The 22,946-nt window shown below is 40.5% G+C and overlaps 1 protein-coding gene across 1 annotated transcript in view; it reads right to left on the bottom strand.

Annotated features, from left to right (window-relative positions):
• Positions 1-17,791, bottom strand: part of ABHD5 (abhydrolase domain containing 5, lysophosphatidic acid acyltransferase) — a 29,935-nt gene extending 12,144 nt beyond the window's left edge. The window contains exons 1-3 of the mRNA XM_032697818.1: positions 17,619-17,791; positions 2,214-2,299; positions 1,568-1,940 (exon numbers count right to left, since the gene is read on the bottom strand). Coding sequence (XP_032553709.1) covers positions 1,568-1,940; positions 2,214-2,299; positions 17,619-17,743 — 584 coding nt within the window. The 5' untranslated portion in view covers positions 17,744-17,791. The remainder of the gene's footprint in view (positions 1-1,567; positions 1,941-2,213; positions 2,300-17,618) is intronic.
• Positions 17,792-22,946: the final 5,155 nt, after the last annotated feature.

Genomic DNA, 22,946 nt, shown 5'->3' with positions numbered 1-22,946 from the left:
TATTTGAAAATCATGGCCCACCTCCGCTTGGGAATATTCTAAATGGGACTCTTTCTGGATTAGTAACCTCAGATTTTCCATGAACAACTCTGGTACAGTGTAGCAAATTAACGGACATCTATGCTTGGAGAAACAGACCTACTTTCCTAACAATATGTATCCAGAATCCCTTAAGCCTCTAATGCATTGTTAGATAATCTGGCTGAAACATGTGCTATATTTATCATTTGATTCAATGCTGTCTTAAGATCAAATTTGCCAATTTGATGGTACCGGTTTAATTCAGAGAAACATTAGTAATGTGAGAGCACAAACTGCAAACCCCCCAAATTAATTAACCCCAACTTAAACACAGTGAGGCAAGAAAACAGAGCACCACTTTTGGTGTAAGTCAGCAGAGGGGAGAAATAACGTTCCATCCCACAAGGATAGGACAGTGCCATTTATAGATTCTTTGAAAAAAGAGGTAAGGAACTTGTAAGTGATCTCTATGAAAAACCAACTACACCTATCTAAAAGTTGTTTTATGCCCAAAAGGATAATAGGTTTACATCCCTAAAGCAGAAGATTCCATTTCTTCATTGCAATTTTGGATTTAGACATCTACTTTCACACGTCATTTCCAGCCACTTGTGCTAACTGTTGTCCACTTAGAAAAAGAGGAAGTGTTCTAGGAATAAATGATGTATAAAATCATATAAAAAATATCCAAATAAGAAACAAAGAAATTATAAAACTTGACATGAATATAAAAGAATAAGGTATGTTTTGTATAATATAGAATTTGCCATATGATGTGGAAAGCTAAGCTTATATTCACAATTTTTCATAGGGGCCCACTATGTGTATCCCAACAAAAGCATTGTCCTTTTTTAATACGGAATTACCTCAGTGGGATCCTAGCTCACCAGGGGATATAGAACCAGACTATATAAAAGAGACAAATTACTACTTTAAGGGGGAAAAAAATGTATTAACTGTTGGCCATGATGTGGTGCAGAAAATGCTGATGAAATACAATTAGAGAACTGCTGCGGCTGGGTTGTTTTGCAAAGGAGAAATATGAATGGCATACAGACAATTTAAATCAAACAGTCACTAAAATAATTTTTACATTATCATGCTGGCACCAGGCTGACTGCTAGTGCATAGGCATAAATTACCTGGGGGAATAACATTCAGAAGTTTCAATGTTATCGGTAATAGTGAGAAGTTTAGCGGAAACAAGCCTATTTTCCCTTTACAAAACCATGTTTAATCAGAGATGTCACAAACCATTCACCAGTAAATACACTGATTGCCATTTTTAACAGGGCAAAGGGGTACTGAACAAAAGCAAACAGACAAGAACACAGAAAATCGTGCTTCTCAGATCTACCTATTTCTATTCACCTGGAAACAAACCACACAATTAGTACTTTTCATTTTTAATGCTTAGAAGTCAGTATCAAGTTTCTTTAGACCAGCATAAAGATAATCTATAAAGAGCCTGATAAAGTAAAATCTATGTTAAAATCATTAGTCAAATACAGAAAAGGAATTCCTTCATTCCTTTATTTTCACATACCTTGATGGGTATTTTAATGAGTAAGCAGCAGCCAGGAATCCACCTAGGTTGTGTCCAAGTAAAATCATTTTTTCTAATCCCACCTCCTTTCTCCATTCTTCTATGGATTCCACAAACTGATTTTCTGCTTCCCGAGCATCAGTGTCAAAGTGTGGTCTACTGCTACGCCCAAATCCCAAGAGGTCGAAAGCATGAACGGTCCTGTTCTCACAGAGATCTTCAAAGTTGAGAGCCCACAGTCCAACACCTCCTCCAAACCCATGCAGGAGAACAAGTGGAGTTTTATTTGAAAGGTCTGGAGAGAATGTCAGTGTCCATATTTTATTTCCATTAGATATATACACGTACCGTTTATTGTATATGCTTGCAATACCTGAAGAAAAAAGTGGGGAAAAATGATGTTGCTAGACACGCCTGGTAAAATATGAAGTACACTCTATGGAAACCACTGTTTTAAATAGGAGCTCCCTTTCAAAGGAGAGAGCCTCTAATCAAATATCTTCATAGGGGAACAACGAAAATGTAATTTTAAACCTGTTTATTTCATCACAGTGTAAAAGCCATATTGAAAAACTTCTTTGATTATATGTAAGTTTATAGAAAATCTAGTTGTATCTATGAAACTTATTAAAAACCAAAGACTTACATTTTAGCATTTTGTCCTCAGCCTCTTTAAGGTGTAGCAGCGAAGTGGGACACCAGGCAGGAAGCCAGCTGAATAACCATCCTAACCTACAACAGCAACACAGAATAAAAATGTCTTGAGCAACATGATAATTTTTGGCACCTTTTGATGCTTTGAAGACATTTCTTTTGCCGCTCCTCATAAGAGAACCCATGTAAACCACATGCTATGAAGAACAGGAGTGTGCAGTGGGAGGGAATTCTCTTTCTCCTGACTTTTATAAAGTGGCATCACGATTAGAGGCATTCTTCAAAGACTGTGCAGTTTTTCCACTGTGTGCTCTTATCAGAGTATGCTGATCTGGAGACATCAGCCCTCACGCCAACCTGACGAGCCTGTCAGGATACATAACATAATCACTGGAGTTTCCAGCCTCCTCTTAAGTTCCTTTGGAAGGCTGCCTGCACACCCATTACCTTACGTGAACCTATTACTTCCAAAAAAAGCAATGAACTGTGCGCTCGCCAGCCTAACCTGAACTGATTAATATACTAAATTTAAAAAGTGAAAAATAAGCAGGTCTATCCTAGCAAAGAAAAAATCTAGGACCTTAATTACAAACTTAGAAACAAAGTCCCAGAGGAAAATAAACCTGCAATTCCCACAACAGAAGCTGCTTTTCCAGCTGTGAGTTACTATCTTGGTAGTGCTAGCTTGACCATGAGAGCAGGGGGAATGACTCAGCTAGCAGCACTGCCTCACCTACAGTGCTGAAAAGGACACAGCAATCTGGTACAGCTTTTACTGGGTGCTAACTTATCCCTTGTTTTTACCACGGAATATTCTTTTTCCACGTCACACCTGGTTTTGAAGTGGCTCACACCATCAGTGCAAAGGCTGCTAATGCAGGACCCCAGACCATTCCTCACAGGTAAGATGATAGGTCACCAAACTCACAATCAACTTTCTCTAGCACTCTTCCTATGCTGAACTGCTTTCCAATAAGTCACAGAATTTTCAGGACTGAACACTGCGAGTACTAGTTATACAACAACTAAAAGACTATTAGGTTACTAATGTCCAGTTTTTCAGAGTGCACAACACATCAATAATAAATTAAAGATCTGCTCCCCCTAGTTCTTTATCCAGAGGATCTTCCCACATTTTAAGGGGCAGACATCCTCCAGCTGCATAGATACTAATTTATGATACCACATGCAAGGTTTTCTGGGGATGCACAGTGCAACTGCGAGAAGCACTGTTCAGATTCATACAAATGTATTAGGGGACATAAAAAACCCCCAACCCAAATGATACCTGACCAAAAAGGATGAATCATCCAATCACCTATGCCCACTGCTATTCAGTATTCTTTACTCCTCTACTCTAAGGTCTGGCTGTCCTGTAAATAACCTTCCTGACCCACCAGACCATGGGATTCGTTATAATGAGGGACCATGGGAATTGTTATAAACATTATAATTGACAGACTGGGAAGGGATGATTGTATGTCCTTCCATGCCATGTCCTCATGCAATCTAAGAAATAAAGGAACTTAGCTTCTTACAGGAATAGGCATCCTACTGTTTTGCTTCCACATTAAACTATGCATTTATTTAAAAGTAAGATTTTTAAGAGGTTAAAGCTAGGACAAACCAAAAGTAATTTCATACCCAAGTAACCGTGAAATCTGAGTTTAACAATAACACTAATTGTGTCCAATGCTATGAATTACTCTGGTAAATTATTAAACAACAGCTAGATCACCACTCTTCTGAGTCAAACTTTCTGTTAGTTATGTGCTCAACTATGCATTTTCATTCTTAACTCCTAGGTCAGAAGCAAAAAGTCCAGTCACTATTTTCCCCAAGCTGAAACTATATGAACTGCTTCCTCTCAGCAAAACCACTGATTTAACAAAGAGAATACTTTAAAGACTTTATTTATAGAAATGTAAAGCTGCAACACGTCAATATGAAAACAGTGCAGAGATATGGCCGCAGTGAAATAAAAATGTCATCTGCATTTCACAGTCCCAGTTATATTTCTCAGTTTTAGGGAGGCACCTGGATACTCAGGGAAATTATTTAGAAAATTGTCACAGAATGGGAAAGCTGTAACACAGGTGCTCACTCTTGTTAGTTACAAGTACTTTTTACAAATACTGAGACTTTAATTCAGAAGAAACACTGAGTACGTGTATAGTTTGACAAACACAATCAGCAAGGTGAAATATTTAGAATTAAAACTATGTTTGCAATTCTGTCATTTTTTACTTCCTGAACTAAAAGAGCAATGATGAAGGCTTTCTGTCAAAAAACAAGCACTTTCTAGAAAGATTATTTTAGAAAGAAAATATTTAGCTTTGAAGTATTCAAGACTTAATCCTTTGTTTCCATCTTTCCAAAAATGATTTACCACATTGCTAGATGTTTTCCACATATGGAGAATAAGCAACTATATCATCTATTTAAATCATTCTTCTGATAGCTTTGGAAGACTACAGTTGTATCATTTCTTTTCTACATCTGTGCTAAATGTGTCTTCTAAATGCACACAAGAACACCAATTACATGGTCTATCATTTTTATTTCTGTGATATAAAGCTGTAAGTACTATATAATGTCAAAAAAGAAGCAATGGACCTTTCAAGATAGTGTGTTCACCAGCAATGGAGATGAGTTACGAAAGAAAACTAAAGATTTCAGCAGCAGTTTCACATTGTAAGTGAGCTACCAACTGCCAGAAGAGACAGACCCCACTCTACTCTCATCACCCACCACTTCCCTGACACTCTGTTCCCATCTGTCTTTTTACAAAAAGAAAAGTCAACAGCAGAATCTTGTATTTCGAGGAGTTAAGAGAACCACTGGGCTTAGCTGCTTGCTATATCAAAAAGTGTGAAATAAATCTGGCAACTGACAGCCCAAATTTTTATCATTTTTATACTAATTGTACTTATGGGTGTTACACATCAAATTACCAAGGCACATAACTGGTGGAATTTAACCCATGTGTTTGTGGCCATGTAGTAACATAAGCCAGCATGCACATCCATGGTAAAATAAGCAATAACCAGTAGGGCTAAGCATTGCATAGGATGATTCCTCCGTCTTCTGTTTGAGGTCAGTTACAGTTTTCACAGCCACCTGAAAAAGTCTGTAGTACCAGAGGCTGGAAAAATCAGAGGCCAGCAGGTGGGGGGCCTGCTGGCCTGCCAGGCATTCAAAGAAGTCACTCTCTTTGCCAACAGAACTCCCCACTCCTTGCAACATATCTCAGGAAGGAGACCAGAAGGTAAGGGAAAGCCCCAGAGACACCCACCAAATGACCTCAGACACAGAGAAAGTCTAGGTGATTAATGTGGGACTAGAAGATTAGTGGAGACCATCAGCAGCCTATGCTGATGACCAATAAAGTAATAAATGATGCAAACAAAAGGGACACAAATATCTGAACAACCTGGAGCTACAACCACTATGCACAAGGGCTAAACCAGCAGGCAAGACCTAACAAGTTGGCTTGCTGGAGCAAGTGTTCTGTGCCTCTCACTGCATGCATAAGAAAGGATAAAAAGAAATAATAAAAAAATAATTAAAAACAAATAGTTATTACTATATTTAGACATCTAATGAGAAAAGAATAATTGAATATTGTGTTAAATGTACCTAAGCATAACACTGTTTTTCCTTAGCTGCTTGAATGTTAATTTGTTAATTTGAATCAAGAACTTGCTGTCACAGCACAGCTTGAATTGCCTGAGGGTAACTTTCAAAAGAACTGAGAATCAAGTGGAGGCAGAGGCACAGCGAACCTGACCCACCCATCCACCTCCACTAATTAGGTCAAACCCGATGAAGAATGAGGCAAATAGGTAAGTTGGGTAGTACCATTCCATCAGCTACATTAACCCTATTCAGCTTGGTGAGAATTGATTACAGGCAAGACAACTGATGGATCTGTAGCCAGTTACAAATTTGACATACTCCACAAAAAGCTCATGAAAGCTTAGATAATATTGAAGAATTGAAATATCTATTTTAACACTGAGGCATGTACTCCAACAGATGAACAGTCTCTCTGATTTCTGGTCTCTAATCTGGATTTTAAAAATGGAAGCTCTACCATATCGCAACATTCATCAGAATTTGCTTATAACTCTGTCTAGGAGATATAAATGTACAGAAATGGAGCTTATTCTCTCACTTTTCAAGTTTACAACTTACTTACATTAGAGTTATATGAATGCATGGCTTACAAGATGTATTAAGCCTGAAATCATTTGATGGAGGCACCTTTCCACATACACCACCGTTGCAGAGCTAGCTGTCATAATTTGTGGAAAGCCTGTGTGGCAAAACAGCAAACCAAAAAAATGTGGGTTTTCCAAACAGGTTGCAAAAAAAGCAATAGAACTCCCCTAAGTCGGAAAAAATGAAAGCCTTACCATTTGCTACCTGATGATTTGTCAAAAATCACTGACCCACTGAGACAGGACATGCAGAGACCTTTCTACAGTGCTGAATATAAATTCTGCTTTGAACTAAGAATTCTGAAGTCAGTACGGTAATCAAAACTCCCAGTATAGACCAAAAGCCATGCACTAGAGTGACAGAAGTGCAGAGAATAGATTTTCCTGTCGTGAAGAATTATTTGGACTTAAAAACTTCATCAGTAGGGAAGCCAGAGCTCAGGGTATACAACAATTGCACAATAACTCACAAAGGGTTACAGGAAAGTAACTGAATGCATGAGTAACAGAGCTGTCGATCTGTTTGTCTTGCTCTCAGAAGATGAGCATATTTAATATTTTTTACTGAATTTTTGCAGCCATATTGTAAACTACCAAGATTTTAGCTAGGGAACAACCTCAAAACCTTAAAAAGCTTAAACACTGAGTGAACTCACTGGTAAAGCACTTCAAGCTTTACCCTTTACCCTTAAATCTTATTAGAATCAAGTTGATCTCTCAAAAACCCTAACCCTCTCCTCTCCTGACTCTCAGAATTAATTTCAGCTATTTATAAGTAAGGAAAGAAAAACAAATTAATGCAGAGAACTTGGTACTGTTTCTGCCCAGCACCAAGAGAAATGGCATTGGGATTTTCAAGGTCATCCAGCTGGCAAGGTACCTATAAGTACCCATCAATTTGAGCTACCCCCAAATTAAGCGAATCTTACACTGTAACAGAAAAAACAAGGGTCAGATAATGGAAAGACAGCTCAGACTCCCCCCTCTTGTTTCTGCATAAAGCATTTTTGAAATACTGTGCTAGCAAAAGAATTGAAAATTGCCAACGTGTTGAAATCTAAATATAAGCAACATAAGGCTCACTTTTCTCAGGTCTCACATAAATCTCATCACATAAAAACACTTAACCATGTTACTTTGCAACTCACTCAGCCCTTTCAATTGTTATAGAAATACTAAGAATGGGCAAAAAAGGAGGAGTGAAAAAGAGCATCAGGTATTCATAACTGGGTATGAGGTCAACATACCAAATTTACAGCAAAGTGCCAATTTTAAAAATAAAACTGTTTTACAGTAATGCTCTAGGAACACTCTACAGTCAACACAGGATGGATGGATGCTTAAGTGAAATGGAGATACCCTTTTACCCTTTACATTATCTTTTTTTTCTTTCTGTTTTTTAAAAGGAACAGTAGAAAGAAGTCTGTTTACTGAATCTTTCTGCATTTTACTCAGCAGCAATCTACATAAAGCCTAAGAGGTAAGTAGGATGTGGTTTCTTCCACCATCAACACCACCAACTTTGGCTACTAAATTTCAATTTTAAAGGTGATAACCTGAAACAACACAAAGCAAAAGAAACAGTCAAAGATGACACAATCAAACAGGGCTTTCTGTGTCAAAAGGTCAGAGAAAAGTAGCAGGTTTACATCTGGCTCATTTCTATCCAACATAGAGTTAAGTTATAATAAACTTTTCCTTTCCCATCTCATTAATTTAATGGCCTGCAACACCAGGATACTGCGTGCTGTTTATATGATTGATTATGGCAAGAATTAACACTTCTTTGTTAACAGTTAACACCAACATTACCATGGCAAAAAAAACCCCTAATACTTAAGTAAAGGAGAATATTTTTCTTTCCAGTATCACTATATCCAAGTTCCATCTTGTTCCCTCTTTGTTCCCAGGGGAGTAAAATTCCTCTTGACGATAGGTTGTTTAACAAATCACTGGGAAAAAAAAATAGCTTGGAGAAAAATGCAATAAGTCTATTTCAAACTAGTGAGTGAAAAAACAAGAAAACATGTTTCTATAACTCCGGTAGATTAAAACTGAGGAGATAAAGAAGAAGCAACTATTTTCAAATCAAGAAAGTTTTAGAATTGTTATATAGTGGAACTACATATCTCTGAATCAAATTTGATAACATTTTTCTGTTATCTAAGACTAATAGTGATAAGAAATTTAAAACACATAAGGTACTACGCTAAAAAGGGGATGTTACTTAATAACTGTGGATTAAATTTTATAAACAGGTTTAAGTTCTTCTATATGGTTTTGAACAAGTCAGAAGTCTCTTTAGCATTTCAACAACTGTAATCACTTAAAATCCATGAAAATTACACATTCAAGCTTGGTACCAATTTAAAGCAGAAATCTAGCTACGAGAGGAAAAACTGGGGTACAGAACAGTTTAATGTAAAGAATATAAATAAGTAAATAAACCACATTCTTAATGACTAAGATAAATGCACCTTTTGTTCAAAGAATATATAACAATATAACAGAGAGGTTTTATTAATTATAGAATGAAGTAAAAACTATAAAGCAAAACACATTTAATTGCAAATGACAGAAAGTATTACTGGTCAGCGTGAAAGAAGACTCAAATTTCCTAATCAAATTTGTAAAGTTTAGAAAATTAGAAAAATATATTTATCATGTGAAAGCAGCATGCTCTGCATGAAACTGAGAGCAAGATGCAGCAAATAAACATGTATTAGAATTGAACTTCTGACAGAAGTAGTTGACTAGAGTTAATATTCAGTGTTGATTTGTTAATTCAGGGAAAGCCAATTTTTATAATGAGAAAGATAAAACACACGGAGAAGTCTGCGTGTCAGTTCAACTCTGAGAAGCACCCTACTTCTGTGGTTTTATTCCTGCTGGTGTTAATATGTAGTAAACTGGGTGACATAATGCCTGAATCTCAGGCCATCCTCACTGCCAGGAGATCCTATCAGATCCAACAGCACACCACTCCTATTTTGCCAGTTCAACTATTTGTTGGCTGCTCTCTCTGTCAGACTTGTGAAATGATACAGGTTTAAAAGACACTATATTTCAACCCAGATAATTATGGAGACTCAGCTAAAGAGAAGCCACAAAGTTAACCAGCAGACCTATAAGCTAACAAGATGGAAAAAAAGACCTAGTGAGTCAAGGTGGAGGACAACAAGCTTTCAAGTCAGAGCTGCCACTGACAGACAGTAACATATAATCATGACATCAAGTCTGCTTTTAACCAGGCAGGGATGTTTCTGCAACCAGGCTCAGGATATTGTTTCACTAGAACCTCAAGAGCACAACCAATTTTAGGAATCCTTGCAGTCCTTCATTCCTGTCCCTAAAGTGCAGCATGTTCTTTAATACTTCTTCTGAGAACAGTGAATATAGTCAGAATCATTCAGGCATACAGAGCCCACGTACAGTAACTGTTGTTGTGAAGGCTGTATATCCAGGGACAAAGCTTCTGCATGTACAGTAGAAATCAGATGCAGCAACCACAATTTGAATGAGATGTTCCTAGGACAAAATGCTCTGGCAGTTGCAGACAAACATCAGGAGAAGAAAAATATTCCATGTTTCACTTTCACTGCATGAACAGACTCAAAACGTTGCAACCCTCAGGGAAAGACCTTGAGGAGCATACTAAACAGGTAAGATCTAGAGGGAAGTATTAGGAATATGGTGTGGAAAAACCCCCTCAATTCTTTAACAAATGTCTGTTTACCAACTTCATGAGGAGACAAAAACTGGATGAAATCATTGTGAACAAGTTAAAAAGGACACCAATATTTTTTTTCCCCCCTAGATGACACTATAACCCTGCCCATAAAGTTCTGTTTAGAGGAGTTTTGAGCCAAGATGTTCTATGCAATAACATGTTGTGAAACTCTTGGAATACTTCAGTAACATTAAACCAGAATGTTTTGAAAACCTCTGCATAATATTTCTAGGAAGTGTAATGCACATCAGCCCCATTCCAACAAAGAACCCATGATAAGGTATTGCAGAATATTGCTCTACATCAGGGCAGAGGTGAAAGCAATGCATTCCTCATGTACTTACTGCATCTTGAACTCTGTATTCAGAACATTCAACATCAGAATTAATGCAAAAAATCAGGAGCAAATTTTCTTACTGTCTCTACTTATATTAACAGTCCTACAGAGGACTATCACTTATCAAAATTAACCTGACATGTACCTAATGAATGTGAATCCCTAACCAATGAGCATTTTCTGACTATTTTAGCGATATTAAAGGTTACCATATTTATGTAAATTCATTTGAGCAACCGGCGCATTCAGGAAGAGGAGAGGACCTACAATTTTGCTCTCTCCCATGCTGAACCTCAGACATAGGTACACCTTGCCATATACCTTGCATCACTGCAGCTCCCTCCACATTCTCTGTCTCCCAGTACTGCCTTTCTTCTTTTTGTTTTAACCATATGTATCTTTTTCATACGCTTATGTAATTTCTTCCGCCCTCCTTCTTCCAAAGCAAGCGCTTTTTCAACACGTCCCACAAGAATGAACTTTATCCGTGCACTGTCAACTAAGCCTGCAATCTGTAATGTTCATATTGCTTACAAAGTAGCTGTGGTAGCACCTAATGCAAGAAACCATTCAGCATGAGTGCAACAACAAAGAAACCATGTGCGTGGTCACGCAGCTATTACTTACTCTTGTTACTGTTCACTGCTATGCAGGTTCCAAAGCTACAAACAAGGGCAGTGTCCTGTCCTCCAAAATATCACAAAGTCTTCTCCACAGTCAGGTAAAAGTCAGGCCACAATTATACTACAGAGTAGAGAATTAATTAGTCCTAACAAGCTTAGGAACATCTGAAGAAATTATGTTCCTCCTAAACTTGCAACACACTGTTTAACACACAGGCATTTCCCCATGAAAACTTTAAGGTCCACTAACTGCTAATAGTACCCAGTGAAGCAAGCCCTCCATTACTTCTTGCCATCTCTCCTGAGGACTCATTGTTCTATATTCTTATTTAATCACTAAAATAAAAAACAATCCAGAGGAAAAAAAACACATTAGCAACTACATACCAAGTATGGAAGAATAGAGAATACAGAGATAAAGATGCAGGTGCAGGGGAGAAGAAAGGGGGAAGCTGCACAGTCTCTCTAAAACTACTCAACCCTGTGACAGAGATCACATGTTTAACACAGGGGTTTGGTTCCACAGAGGACCTACATCCCTCTGCCTCCTCCACAGTAAAATCCCACCTGATAGAACTTGGCGTTGCCACAGCTTTGAAGAGTTTTTACAAACAACACGCTGCACATTGCAGCAAGAATTTGTGAAGAAAAGCATAAATAAAATTAAGGAAATGAAAACTTACACTTGGTGCCCTTCAGACGTTATTTAACTTTCTACTGCTTTCATTTTATTCATACACTGACTGATGTATTCCTGCTGCTCTTCAGCAGCCTCAACCTTGCTTAAACCTTGTCAGCCTTCTCATACTTCCCATGCCAGCAGCCTGTGTTTCAGAACATCCCCAAGTTCCATCAAACTGGATTAGAGCAAAGCATGCATGTAACAGGCACTTCTCACCAATCTGCACCACTGCCCAACCACACTCTACCTTGCTTATCTTTTGTTTATATTCTGTAGTATATTATACACAATTTAGATCACAACTTAAATAGGATGTGGGTATTTTCATTCTTCCATAAGGAGCCACATAAGAATACAGATAAAAAGCTATCTAAGGCCCATGATAGCTCCAAATATGCTGTACATAAACCCCACTTGTACCTGAGCATGAATACACATTGAAGACAGGTTGTTTCAGTGCAGAGCATTAGAGCAACTTCTACGTTGTATTCCTTTATCAAAGTCACCTATGGTGACAGTTACCTTTGTCAAAATTCAAGAACTGGTATTCAACATTTTGGTCTACCTAGCTTCATTTCCATTTCTTGGAAAACCTAAAAACGCACAACCCTTTTGATAACAGACTCTTTCCTGTACATGCTTACACCACAAATGCTTTAGATGCCAAGGAAGTACAAGTAGTCTTAAAAATAGTTAAGAAGTTAAATGAGTCTATAAAGTCATTGCATCAAAAGTCTCCTTGTAGAAAGGTAGAGATATAATTAATAAGCTTTTAGTGTCGGTATGACACTTAGTAAATGCAACCAAGAAAAAAAATTCTACAAGAGTCTGCTGGAACACTAACCCACCCCATTTCTTTATTTTTCTCTTTGCCCTTCTCATCCCTTACTTCAATACATGAGCGGACTTTCTCAATGGCAATAGGCGCTCTTGCACCTTTTTTCAGAGAATGCTTTTTTATGCCTGTACCTTCCCCTTCTTTCTGTAGTCTCCTATTATCCTGAGCTTTCTTCACAACAGACTCATAGCACCTTCCTCCTCTGCCATTCCTCACCGTGTTTTCTTGCTGTCACTTAAAATCCTCCTTTTCCCCTCTTAACCTTATTCCAGACTGACCTCATTCCCTTACACAGCTTTACTGACTCACAAATCTCTCTTCTCCACTGACCTCTTTCCTGCTGCTCAGCTTCTCATCTGGATCTTTCAGAGCCAATGCAAACGCAGACACTCACCTTTCCTCCCATGCCCTCTTCTCTCTGGCTGTCAATGCAAATCATGTACAAAAAACTATCCTGAAAGAATGTCAGAATTGCAAGTAAATACTCAAAAGTTATGAAACATAAGAATCAAAATTTTCTCAGCAAGCAATCTTAATAAACCACTATATAAGAGAAAAGACATTTTAACAATTTATCTGTTGGAACAGCTGTTCAGATTCTCCCATACAAGTTCAGAATAGTCAGAGAACCTCTGAAAGCTGTCCCTTTCGGAGGGGTAGGTCTCTAACTGGGCCTACCAGCCCCCATCAGGTTCTAAAACACTTTGCATATACCCAAATGTAAGCAAGAATGGCTGAAGTTTGCATTCTCCAATGACTCACAGTCACCAGCACTATGGCAACCCCACACCTAGTCACTCCTCTGGATTTATGGCTCCACTTTAACTTCCACGGGGGCTATGACTCCCTTCACTGGTACCCTAACCCTATTTGGCAACTTTTGCAGTAGTGTCTTTGCTTGATACTTGGAAAGTAGGGTCATGAGCACCTTTCTTCTGCCACTGGAATGAGAAGATACATATAAGTACAGGAAGCCATTATAAACAATCCTATAAATGCCTGAAAACCTGCTCACACAAATACTTTCAGATGAGCTCATGGATGTAACACAAAAGGCATTAAGCACTGAAGCTATGACAGATACAACCCTACCAGAGAAAATGACAGATTCAGAAAAGAGGAAGGAAATGTCCTTTAACCTTTTCCTACATGTGCTTACCACACTGCACTTATGTCTCACTCAGTCTTTAAAAATGGTGACATTTTAAAATGTCCTGCACTATATGAAAGTGCAGGAAAGAGACTCCTTTCACAAAGAAAAGTAAGCAGAATCCTGCTTTCAGCAGCCTACCCACTCAGTTTGCTTTAAAACCCAGCTGATGTAAGCAGAAAAAAAAAAAAAAAAAAAAAAATCAAGAAAAATTGAGTCGAGAGCGTCCCTTCATGCTGTAAGATCATGCTTTAACACACCACTATGATATCCTCATAAACCATAGTAGTAAGGAGTACACATAGGCTCTATCAAGCCTAGTAAACTATTCCTCTTTTATCAGTGAAAAAGTTCACGTCAAAATTGTATAACAAGTTCTGTAATACAAACAAGCTTGAAGGATAACACAAAAATAATTCTGAACACTGGTGTTTGCAGTGTACATTTTTACCTACTACTCCAAGCCATTATTTTGTAAGAATACAGGCCACTCACAAGCAATTTGATGCAAGCTTGTAAGTGCAGATCCCTTAAAACTTTTGTTTCAAAGAAAGCTATTCCACTTATCTCAGAGGGGAAAAAAACCCCAAGGACTGTGGTTTGGGGATTTTTATCCCGTAGATACATACACACATTTGGTAGCTGCTATTCCTGGTTCTATTGTAAGCCATACGCAGTCTGGCTGCATCCAGATGGAATGTAAGCGAATTCAATACTGGCAAAAGACTTATGCTAGGCTGTTTGCCTCACAGGCACAAGTCTCCATCTAAAACTTACACACAGAAGGTCCGAGGCTGCAAACAGGTTTGGAAATCACTAGCAGGTGACATGCTAACCAAGTAATCATTGGCATTATGAATACTAAAACATCTGCCTAGTTAAACTTCTCATTCAAAGTTGGGAAAGGGTCATAAAAATATTTTTCAGCTGAGATCTTCCAGAAAGTAACCGAGCCAATGTTATTCTGTTTTCACCATGCTTTTACACAGTTGCAACAAAGAGAGTGCGTTGCATAACAAGTTGAGTCACGTTATTGTTTTGCAAAGCAGATAAACTTTGTATTTATTCTTTGAATACACCTGTCACTCATAATTTAATCTAGGGATTTGATGGTATATTGTAATTCTTCCTCTCACTGCCACGGCATTCTAAATCAAAAAATATTTAACATATTTCTCTTGTTTATCAATTTCCTCTGGGTACTGAGCTTTGCTCAACTTCAAAAGATAAAGAAATGCTAATTTTGATTATTGTTAGAAACAGACCAATAAAAGTGCTAACATTTCAAAGCTAATGCACTTTCTGAAAAGTTCATGCACTTCAAAGCTAATGCATTTTCATGGAAAAAGATGATGAGACTTTGTTCTTAGAAGTCTTTAGTGAATTGGGGGCTTGCTCTGAAAGATTTCACATCAAATGGCCTGATTGCTCAGAAGTTCTGAAAATCAACACCCTTTAAAAGCTGTCCAGTTTTGTAAAGTATGATGAGAAACTTGCAATAATCCTCTTGAAAATTCAGCCTACTATTCCTAACCCTATGTCCAGATCAACTAGTGTTACAATCCTGCAATCCTGACAGGCAACTCAAGTTGAGGGTGCTTGGCACCATCTCAGCAGCACTCAGCATTCTATGTGATAAAACCAGACAGCTGATACAGTTCAGACTAATGCAGTGACTGAACATACAAACAAAACAGGTTGAGGCAGGGCTATTTTAATTCTCTTACTTAGAAAACCCATCAACCAGCAACAAGAAGCATTACAAATTGCCTGTATTTTACGAAAGCGAACAAGTCAGAAAAAAACACAGAACCAAGAAGGGGACTGTAGTTTCAAATGGGTAATGTCACAGAAGGTGGAGATGGGAGGGAGAAGATTATTTTGAAAAGCTATTTTGAGGAAAGGACGAGAGAGCAGAGTTACAGAGTAGACAAAACTGCATAGTGCTTTGAAAGAGAAGCCTTTGGAGTTTGGAAAAGATGGATAGTCCAGTTCTGGTCAGATTGAGCTGGCAGAGCAGGAAAAAATGTAAGATGAAATATCAAAGTCCTAAGTTAGAAAAAGGATTAAAAGTAGAACAGGACTGAGAATGCAGGTAGTTTTGAAAAATAACAGAACAGACATATAACATGACAACATGCAAACAGTAACATCCTTAATTACGAAGTCATGAATGCACAGCATGATTTCCATGCAAGTAGCTAAAGAATTTTAGGTGGGATTTCTTAAAATAACATAAGATTTCATTATGCAAGAAGGGACATGGCAAGAAATGGGTTTTTGAGGGCCAGGCAATTGGCAATGAGATACACCACCTGATATTTAAAGCATAGAGAAATACGAAAAGTTCACGTAAACAATGCATACAAAGCCTATTTACACATCTGACAGAGGAGATAAAGCACATGTGTGACAAAGGCACTGCTAGATATCTTCTGATAGAGCAATGTTTGGACTAGACTCATAAAAAATGATGGAACAAAGTGGGAGATAAGTGACCAGCAGACATACTAACTATGTTTAGTGAACAGTCTCAGATATAGGATGACTGTATTATTCTGTAGTGGGATAAAGGAGGGCAAACAATGTATTTGGGGGCAATGGAAGGGTATAAGAATGGGTCCGCAATGAAAGCTGAAGTGTATAACAAAAAACAAAGCATACACTGAAGGACTAGGTATGAGAAGGCATATGTGAGCAAAGAATATATGAACTGAAGAACAGACCATTGGTTGGTAACTTGTACGGAACCATTTGAATGTACACAGACAAAAGATATAGTAAGGAACTGCACAGTTTCAGGCAGAAGAATGACTAATAGCTATAACGAAGTCATATATCGAGGGTGTAAGTCTTTACAAACAAGTATTAGAGATATATGTTAGGAACAGGGGCAGGATAACTTATGCCAGAAAAGACATTTTGGTAGATGTGAATGCCTTGGGATAGTGAAAGGGAAGTTCACCGGGACAGCTAGAGATGAGATAAGCATATAGTACTAGAAAAGGGAAAAGGTAGAACAACAGCTTATGTTTGTAATTTATAGATTGTGCTCTCATTTCCTACTTGTATCAAGTACAGAATGATGACACAGAAAGGCTGACAAGCTTACTGTCTGCTCTACATCAAAGTGAACATATAGAACTGATGGAATGAGAAGATAGGGTACCTGTGTGCACAGATAAAGCTCCAAAGGCACACAGAAGCACGGGCCAACAGTATATACAGACGTGTGGCCTCCGGGGCGCAAAGGGAAGGGTGGATGACACTCGGAGTGCGCACACACGCCAAAGCAAAGAAGGCAGAGAAATGCGTAGGCACACACCTGCAGGCAGGTGAGCAATGACAACACCTGGCCGGCCACGGCGTTGCTCCAGCGCAGAGGGCGAGCAGCGGGGACACGGGGCTCGCAGGGAGCCGCCGGCAAACCCTCCCAGGAGCCTGCCCGTGCGAGGAGACATCCCCGCGCACGGGAAGCCGTGGCAGGAGGGCGGGCTGGGCGGCAGGAAAACATGGCAGGCAGTGTGCCCTCACGCTGGGAGAGCGCCCGAGCGGCGATGCAAGAGCGCGGTGGGGCCGGAGCGGAGCGCGGAGGGGAGGCGGGAGTCCCCCAGCCCCGGGCACACAGACCGGCCGCCGTCTCCTCCCCGCAGTTCGCGGCAGGCGCCGCGGCAGGACGGGCCAGCGGCGGGTGGAGGCGGGCGAGCAGCGCCTGTGGCGGCCCGGCCCGGCTCGGGCGCCCCGTCAGCCTTCCTCCCGCCGCCCAGGACACCCGTGGGGACGGCGGGGGTCACCCCGGTCCCGCTCCTCTCACCTTTCGCTGGAGGTCTCCTCCTCGGCCATGGCGGCGGCGCGGCGGCCGGGAGCTGACAGCGGAGGAGCGGTGGCGGTGGCCGGGAGCGCAGCGAGGGACAGCGCGACGGCGACAGCACCAGCCATCACGGGCTCCTCCCTCTTTTCCTCCCTCCCGCTTGCCCGCCCGCCGCCTGCGTCAGACCCGCGGGGCCGCCCAGCCCGGAGAGCGGCCGCCCCCCGAGAGCCGCCCTGCGCGGCCGGGCGGCCCCGGTGCTGTGTGTGGGCGTCGTGCGGCCACAGGGAAGGGTCCCACCGAGAGGGGAGGGGGTCTCGGGCGCTTCCCACCCGCCCACCAGCGGCCTGGCTGGAGTAAGGCTCCCGGTGGTAGGACCCGTGTCCCGCTGCCTGATCCCGGGATGACGCCCGTGAAGAAGGGCCGCGGCTTCCCGGCCAGGCAGAGGGTCGTCTGTGCCCCGTGAGACCTGCGTCTGGGGCGCACTGTGCATATGTGTACAGAGTGCGGTGAGTACACACTGTGTACATTGTACATACATACTGGGTACAATCACAGTTTGTCTATACATGTACATACTGTACTGCGTACACACTGTGCACTACACTGTACGTAAACACTGTGTACGTATGTGTACACACTGTACACACTGTGTACATATCACAGTTTGTACATATGTGTACATACTGTGTGCACAATGTACGTACTGTGTATCACAATATGTACATATGTGTACACACTGTACTTCGTACATGCTGTGCACAGTGTACACACTACATCCTGTATATGTATCACAGTGTGTTCATGTGTACATACTGTACCGTGTTACGCAGTGTAGAAGGTACATGGATACTGTGTACATATGTGTACACATTGAACATAGTCTGTACATGCCTACCAAGGGAGAGTGCTCCCCGCTGCTTCCACAGGGAGTAATGTACAGGTGGGACACAACACCTGGCAATTGCATCGGAGAGGTGGCAAGGCCTCCATGCCAGTACACAAGCTGACAAGTAAAGCAGGAGAGGTAGAACCTAAACAAAACCCTCAGCCCTTCCACAGCCCTTCCCTTCTCAGACAGAGATCTGTGGGCAACTTGCTTAGCAAGGCCTGCAGAGAGGGCAGCAGGGGTGGCCAGCACAAGGTTTTTGGGTTTGTAATGTTTGTTTTTATTTATAAGAAGCAAATTAGGAGTTCTGGATGCAACTTAAACACTACCTGTCCCTAAAATGATTACAAGTAGAATAACTATTGCAATTGTGATTTTCAAGTGTTTTGAAAGACTTAAGTGAAGCCGTGCCCATAAGGAGGAGAATGCTGGGATGTGCTTGTTTTGGACAGCCTTTAGTCTCACAATATTGGTCATGTTACTATTCAGCTGCATAAGGACTCCATTCGTATCGAACAAACAACAAACCTGAACTGAAATAAAGCAGCAACGTGCAGCGAGTGGAAGGAGTGGTGAGAAGTTCATGTCTTGCGTTTCTTCTGAATTTTGTCACTGAGCTCTGAAGCACTTTAGAAAAACAGATGCAAGGATAATTACTGTTTCTTTTGGTTTCTGAAATCCCTTGATAAAAGGCATAAGGTTAATTTGGTAATAGCTGAAATACTTCTCATCTAAAACCATTCTGCAATTCAACAACAGCGATTGTTGAGATTACACAATCTCAGCTCGAGTTTGTTTGGCTGTGTCACAATGCTTTGGCAATCTGATATTCTTCTTATGAGTGTATTTATTTTTATTATTGCTCTGAAATATTTTATTTACCAAAAACGTGGCTATCATGATCACTGGCAAACGCTTCCAATGATGCTCTCTAGAATTTGCAAACAGCCTGAAACAATAGCTCTGAATGCTATGATTTTATTTCTTCTTAATTTCAATGTAACAGTGAGTTTAAAACCTCGTAAGCGAGATTTACCCCCTGCTCATGGGACATACAAGTGTTCAGACACAGTTATCTCTGTGATTTTAATTCAGTGGTGCTCACACAAGCACTAATTGGTTACACTTGTTTAAGAATTAAATGTACAAGTAGCCCACTCCCACTTAGCAGTCCTTTCTCTTACTAAGGAATGACTCAGTTTCTTTAGAACTGATTTGATTATGTGGATAAACCAGCTGTATTTCTGTGCTTGAAGAAATGACTGCGATAATGCTGATAGAAGAGGGTTGTGCATCAGCTGGCTAATGTTGCTGTGTAAATAAATGAAGGACGGCTGTATCATAATGGGAAGCAAATAGTTCAGATGAGTTTTTTCTTTTTTTTTATTTCAGAGAAACTTCTGGACACTGAAAATATCTCTGACTCTAAGGGAATGGTCCCTGCTCCTGTTTAATATCTCACTTCTCTATGTTGATTTTTAGTGGGACTTGTATCTGGCCCTCTCTACTGAATAAGTTTAATATCATTCTCTTTAATAAGTGGTATGTTCCCCAAAGTTGCTTTAGAAGCCAGATTTATATTTTCAGATCTCATTGTCTAATATAGATAAGATTAAAATAGAAAGACTTTCTTCTCTCACAGTGAAAAAGTAAAATTGAAAAAACCCTAAAACAAGAGATGTCTGCTCGCTTTGTTGCTACCCTTACAGCTTCCATTGTAACACTCCTTTTTCAGGGCAAGCATCTTTTCCTGCTACCATCAGAAGAAAAAGCAAGTACTTTTTATTAGCAGAAGAAAAGCAATCCAGCTGACTTTACAGATCCCCCTTGTCCTGGATTGAGATTAAAAAAAAAAATCATTCTCCATGCTAGAGAAAATTTCCAGGCAACATTACAGAAGTTTGCATGCCAAAGCCATCTTCATTACTCTGGATTTCACATAATACCTTTGAGACTATCTATGTTAGAGGCTAGTTCACAGTAAGGGTCACTGTTCTTAGCTGTTTACCATTTGGGGTTGTACTATTGTCTACATCAAAATTCTTCAAATACAGAGAATTTATATATTATATATTTATATCTTATATAGCTTGCGATCCTGCTTTTGATCTAGCAGAAGTAGCTGCTTGTCAGCTGGAGCTTGTGACTTAATAAAGCACAAAAAGACAGCAATAGTGTTTATCACCCACATTTTTTATAATGACCCACTTAGTAAGCTACTTCTCCAAACTGCATCACAAATAACTTGCCAAAATCAGTCTGAGCAACCAGCCACAGAGAGGGTAGACTGGGCCAAGTATTTACAGACTCAGGTTGTTTATGCTTGTTGTTTATATGAAAGTGATAAAAATGACAGCTTGATGAAAGTAATGTTGTATATTTGGTAGATCTGATTTGGTAGCAACAATTAAGGTGGCACCCCAACTCACAAGCAAAGGGGCTCTCACCAGTTGCATCCTGGTGGTGTTTCAGCAAGCCTGTTGCTGACTACCATTAGGCTTCTGCAGGCCCTGTGTTTCTTGCTCTCACAGATCCTCTTGGTCTAACTGTCTACTCCTTATATTCTTCATCTTTTAGTTCAGGCATAACTTCCAGTGGAAAATTTGGGCCCAGGTAGCCCAGGTTGAAAAGGAGAACCCCCTTATTGTGACTTTTTGCAGGGACTCAGGACAGCAAGGAGAAAGCATAATAAAGCTGATTGGTTTCTGCAAATCAACCTGTTTGTGATGGCAAGAGGACCTTGAAGCCATTGTAGAATGTCCCTGGGAGCTCTTGTCCATGCTTTGCAGTCAGTGGAAGATTTACTCTCTGCCATGCTTCTTCAGGGGAGAAGCCTGTTTGTCAGCTGCCTCATGGACTGGAGGTGAAGGTGTTGGAACTAGCTGTGGCTAAGCCTGAAAGGAAGCCCAAATAGGGCTGGAAGACTGAGGATTTATGCAGCTCTCAGGATGTGTAAATGAGGAACTCAGCCCAGAGTGCTGTTGTCTGTGTTTCTCTAGGAAGCGCTCGTGCTGTTGCTGAGGTGAGGGAGGAATCCTGATTTCAAATGAGCCTCTTCTGCATGGTTCTGGACTGCAGTATTATGTCAGTCTGGCAGCTGGATGTTTCAGCTTTGGCTATGTCATTGAAGAAAGGAAAAGTTATAAAAATGTCAGTTGGTGGTGGTGTCAGTCATTGATGGAGATTCATATTACTGGGCCCTTTTAGACCCCAGTGATCTACAAGGGCACTGAAGCCCCCTGGGCAGCTTGTTCAAACTTCTGATATGTCTAACTGCTTTGTGGACTCTGTCACAGTGCTCTCCTGCAAATGGAATGGCAGTTTGAGACCAATGGCACCATGCTTGTTGTGTTCCTAGTGTGACTACTTCATGGTAGCCTGTTTCCTAGATGTATCTGGATGTAGGAACAGAATTTAAAATAAGTATAGTTCAACTACTTGGAGTTGGAGGTCCTCATTTTACCAGCATCTTTCAACCAATATGTCTCTTGACTCTGGTGATTATTAGAAGGCTATTTCTACAGATACTCAAACTACTGGAAGCTGTGAGGGATGTTGTTGACATGGGGCACCCTCCCTGAAGTGAGGCTAGTGTTTCACTATGGTCCTTGTGCCTCAGGCCTGCCCTACATAGGAAAACACTGTCTCAGCCTCCTGTTCTTTCACATCCTTTCTGTACAGGAGGGCAAGCTTTCCTGTGCCCCTTCCAAGACTCATGTCTGATCCTGCTCTGGGAGCAGGCTGTCTCTAAAAAGGAAAATCAATGACATGGTGGCTGTGACTGTAAAGGGACAGTCTTGGAGAGAATGTCTGGGGCAAATCAGAGCCTCTGGTGAATCTGGCACTTGAATGAAAGAGTGTAGTTGAGGAGAGCTGTAAGAAAAGTTTTGCTGGTTACTTCACCAGGGTCATGTGATGGGAGCAAAGAACATACCAGTCCTGACTGATCTGCTGTCACACCATCTCAGAGTGGGTTTGCATTCAGAGCCCCTGTCTGCCCTATAGGCACCATTTTGAAACCGTGCCCACAGCAATTATGGTAGGAAGTTGAGTAACTGTGTGCAGGAGTCAGCTACAAGGAGGCCAGGAGAAGTTTAAGTGCTCCGAGGAGTGAGTGAACTGCAAAGAGAAGTGCCTAGATACAGATTTTTTAATATATCAGTATCATCAACAGCTGAGTCCATGACAGGCTGTGTTGCTAGGCAGAACTTCCATCTAGTCATTCTTGACTATTCCAGAGTATATGACTCATATGTGATTAACCTAAAAATTCCCTCCTAGACACAGGAGTGGCTGGGGAGACACAAGGTCTCATATTTTCAGGTGGGTGGAAGAGTGCTTCCATCAAGGGTGCTGTGACTGTGTCTGCCTGGGTCATATGTGCTCTCTGTGAGAACCCATCCAATGAGACACTGAGCTTCTTGAGATAGGGTGTGTAATTTAAG

The sequence above is a fragment of the Chiroxiphia lanceolata genome, chromosome 1, assembly GCF_009829145.1.
Source record: "Chiroxiphia lanceolata isolate bChiLan1 chromosome 1, bChiLan1.pri, whole genome shotgun sequence".
Taxonomy (NCBI): domain Eukaryota; kingdom Metazoa; phylum Chordata; class Aves; order Passeriformes; family Pipridae; genus Chiroxiphia; species Chiroxiphia lanceolata.
The sequence above is the reverse complement of the archived record's forward strand: the minus strand, read 5'-3'. Positions and strand labels throughout refer to the sequence as shown.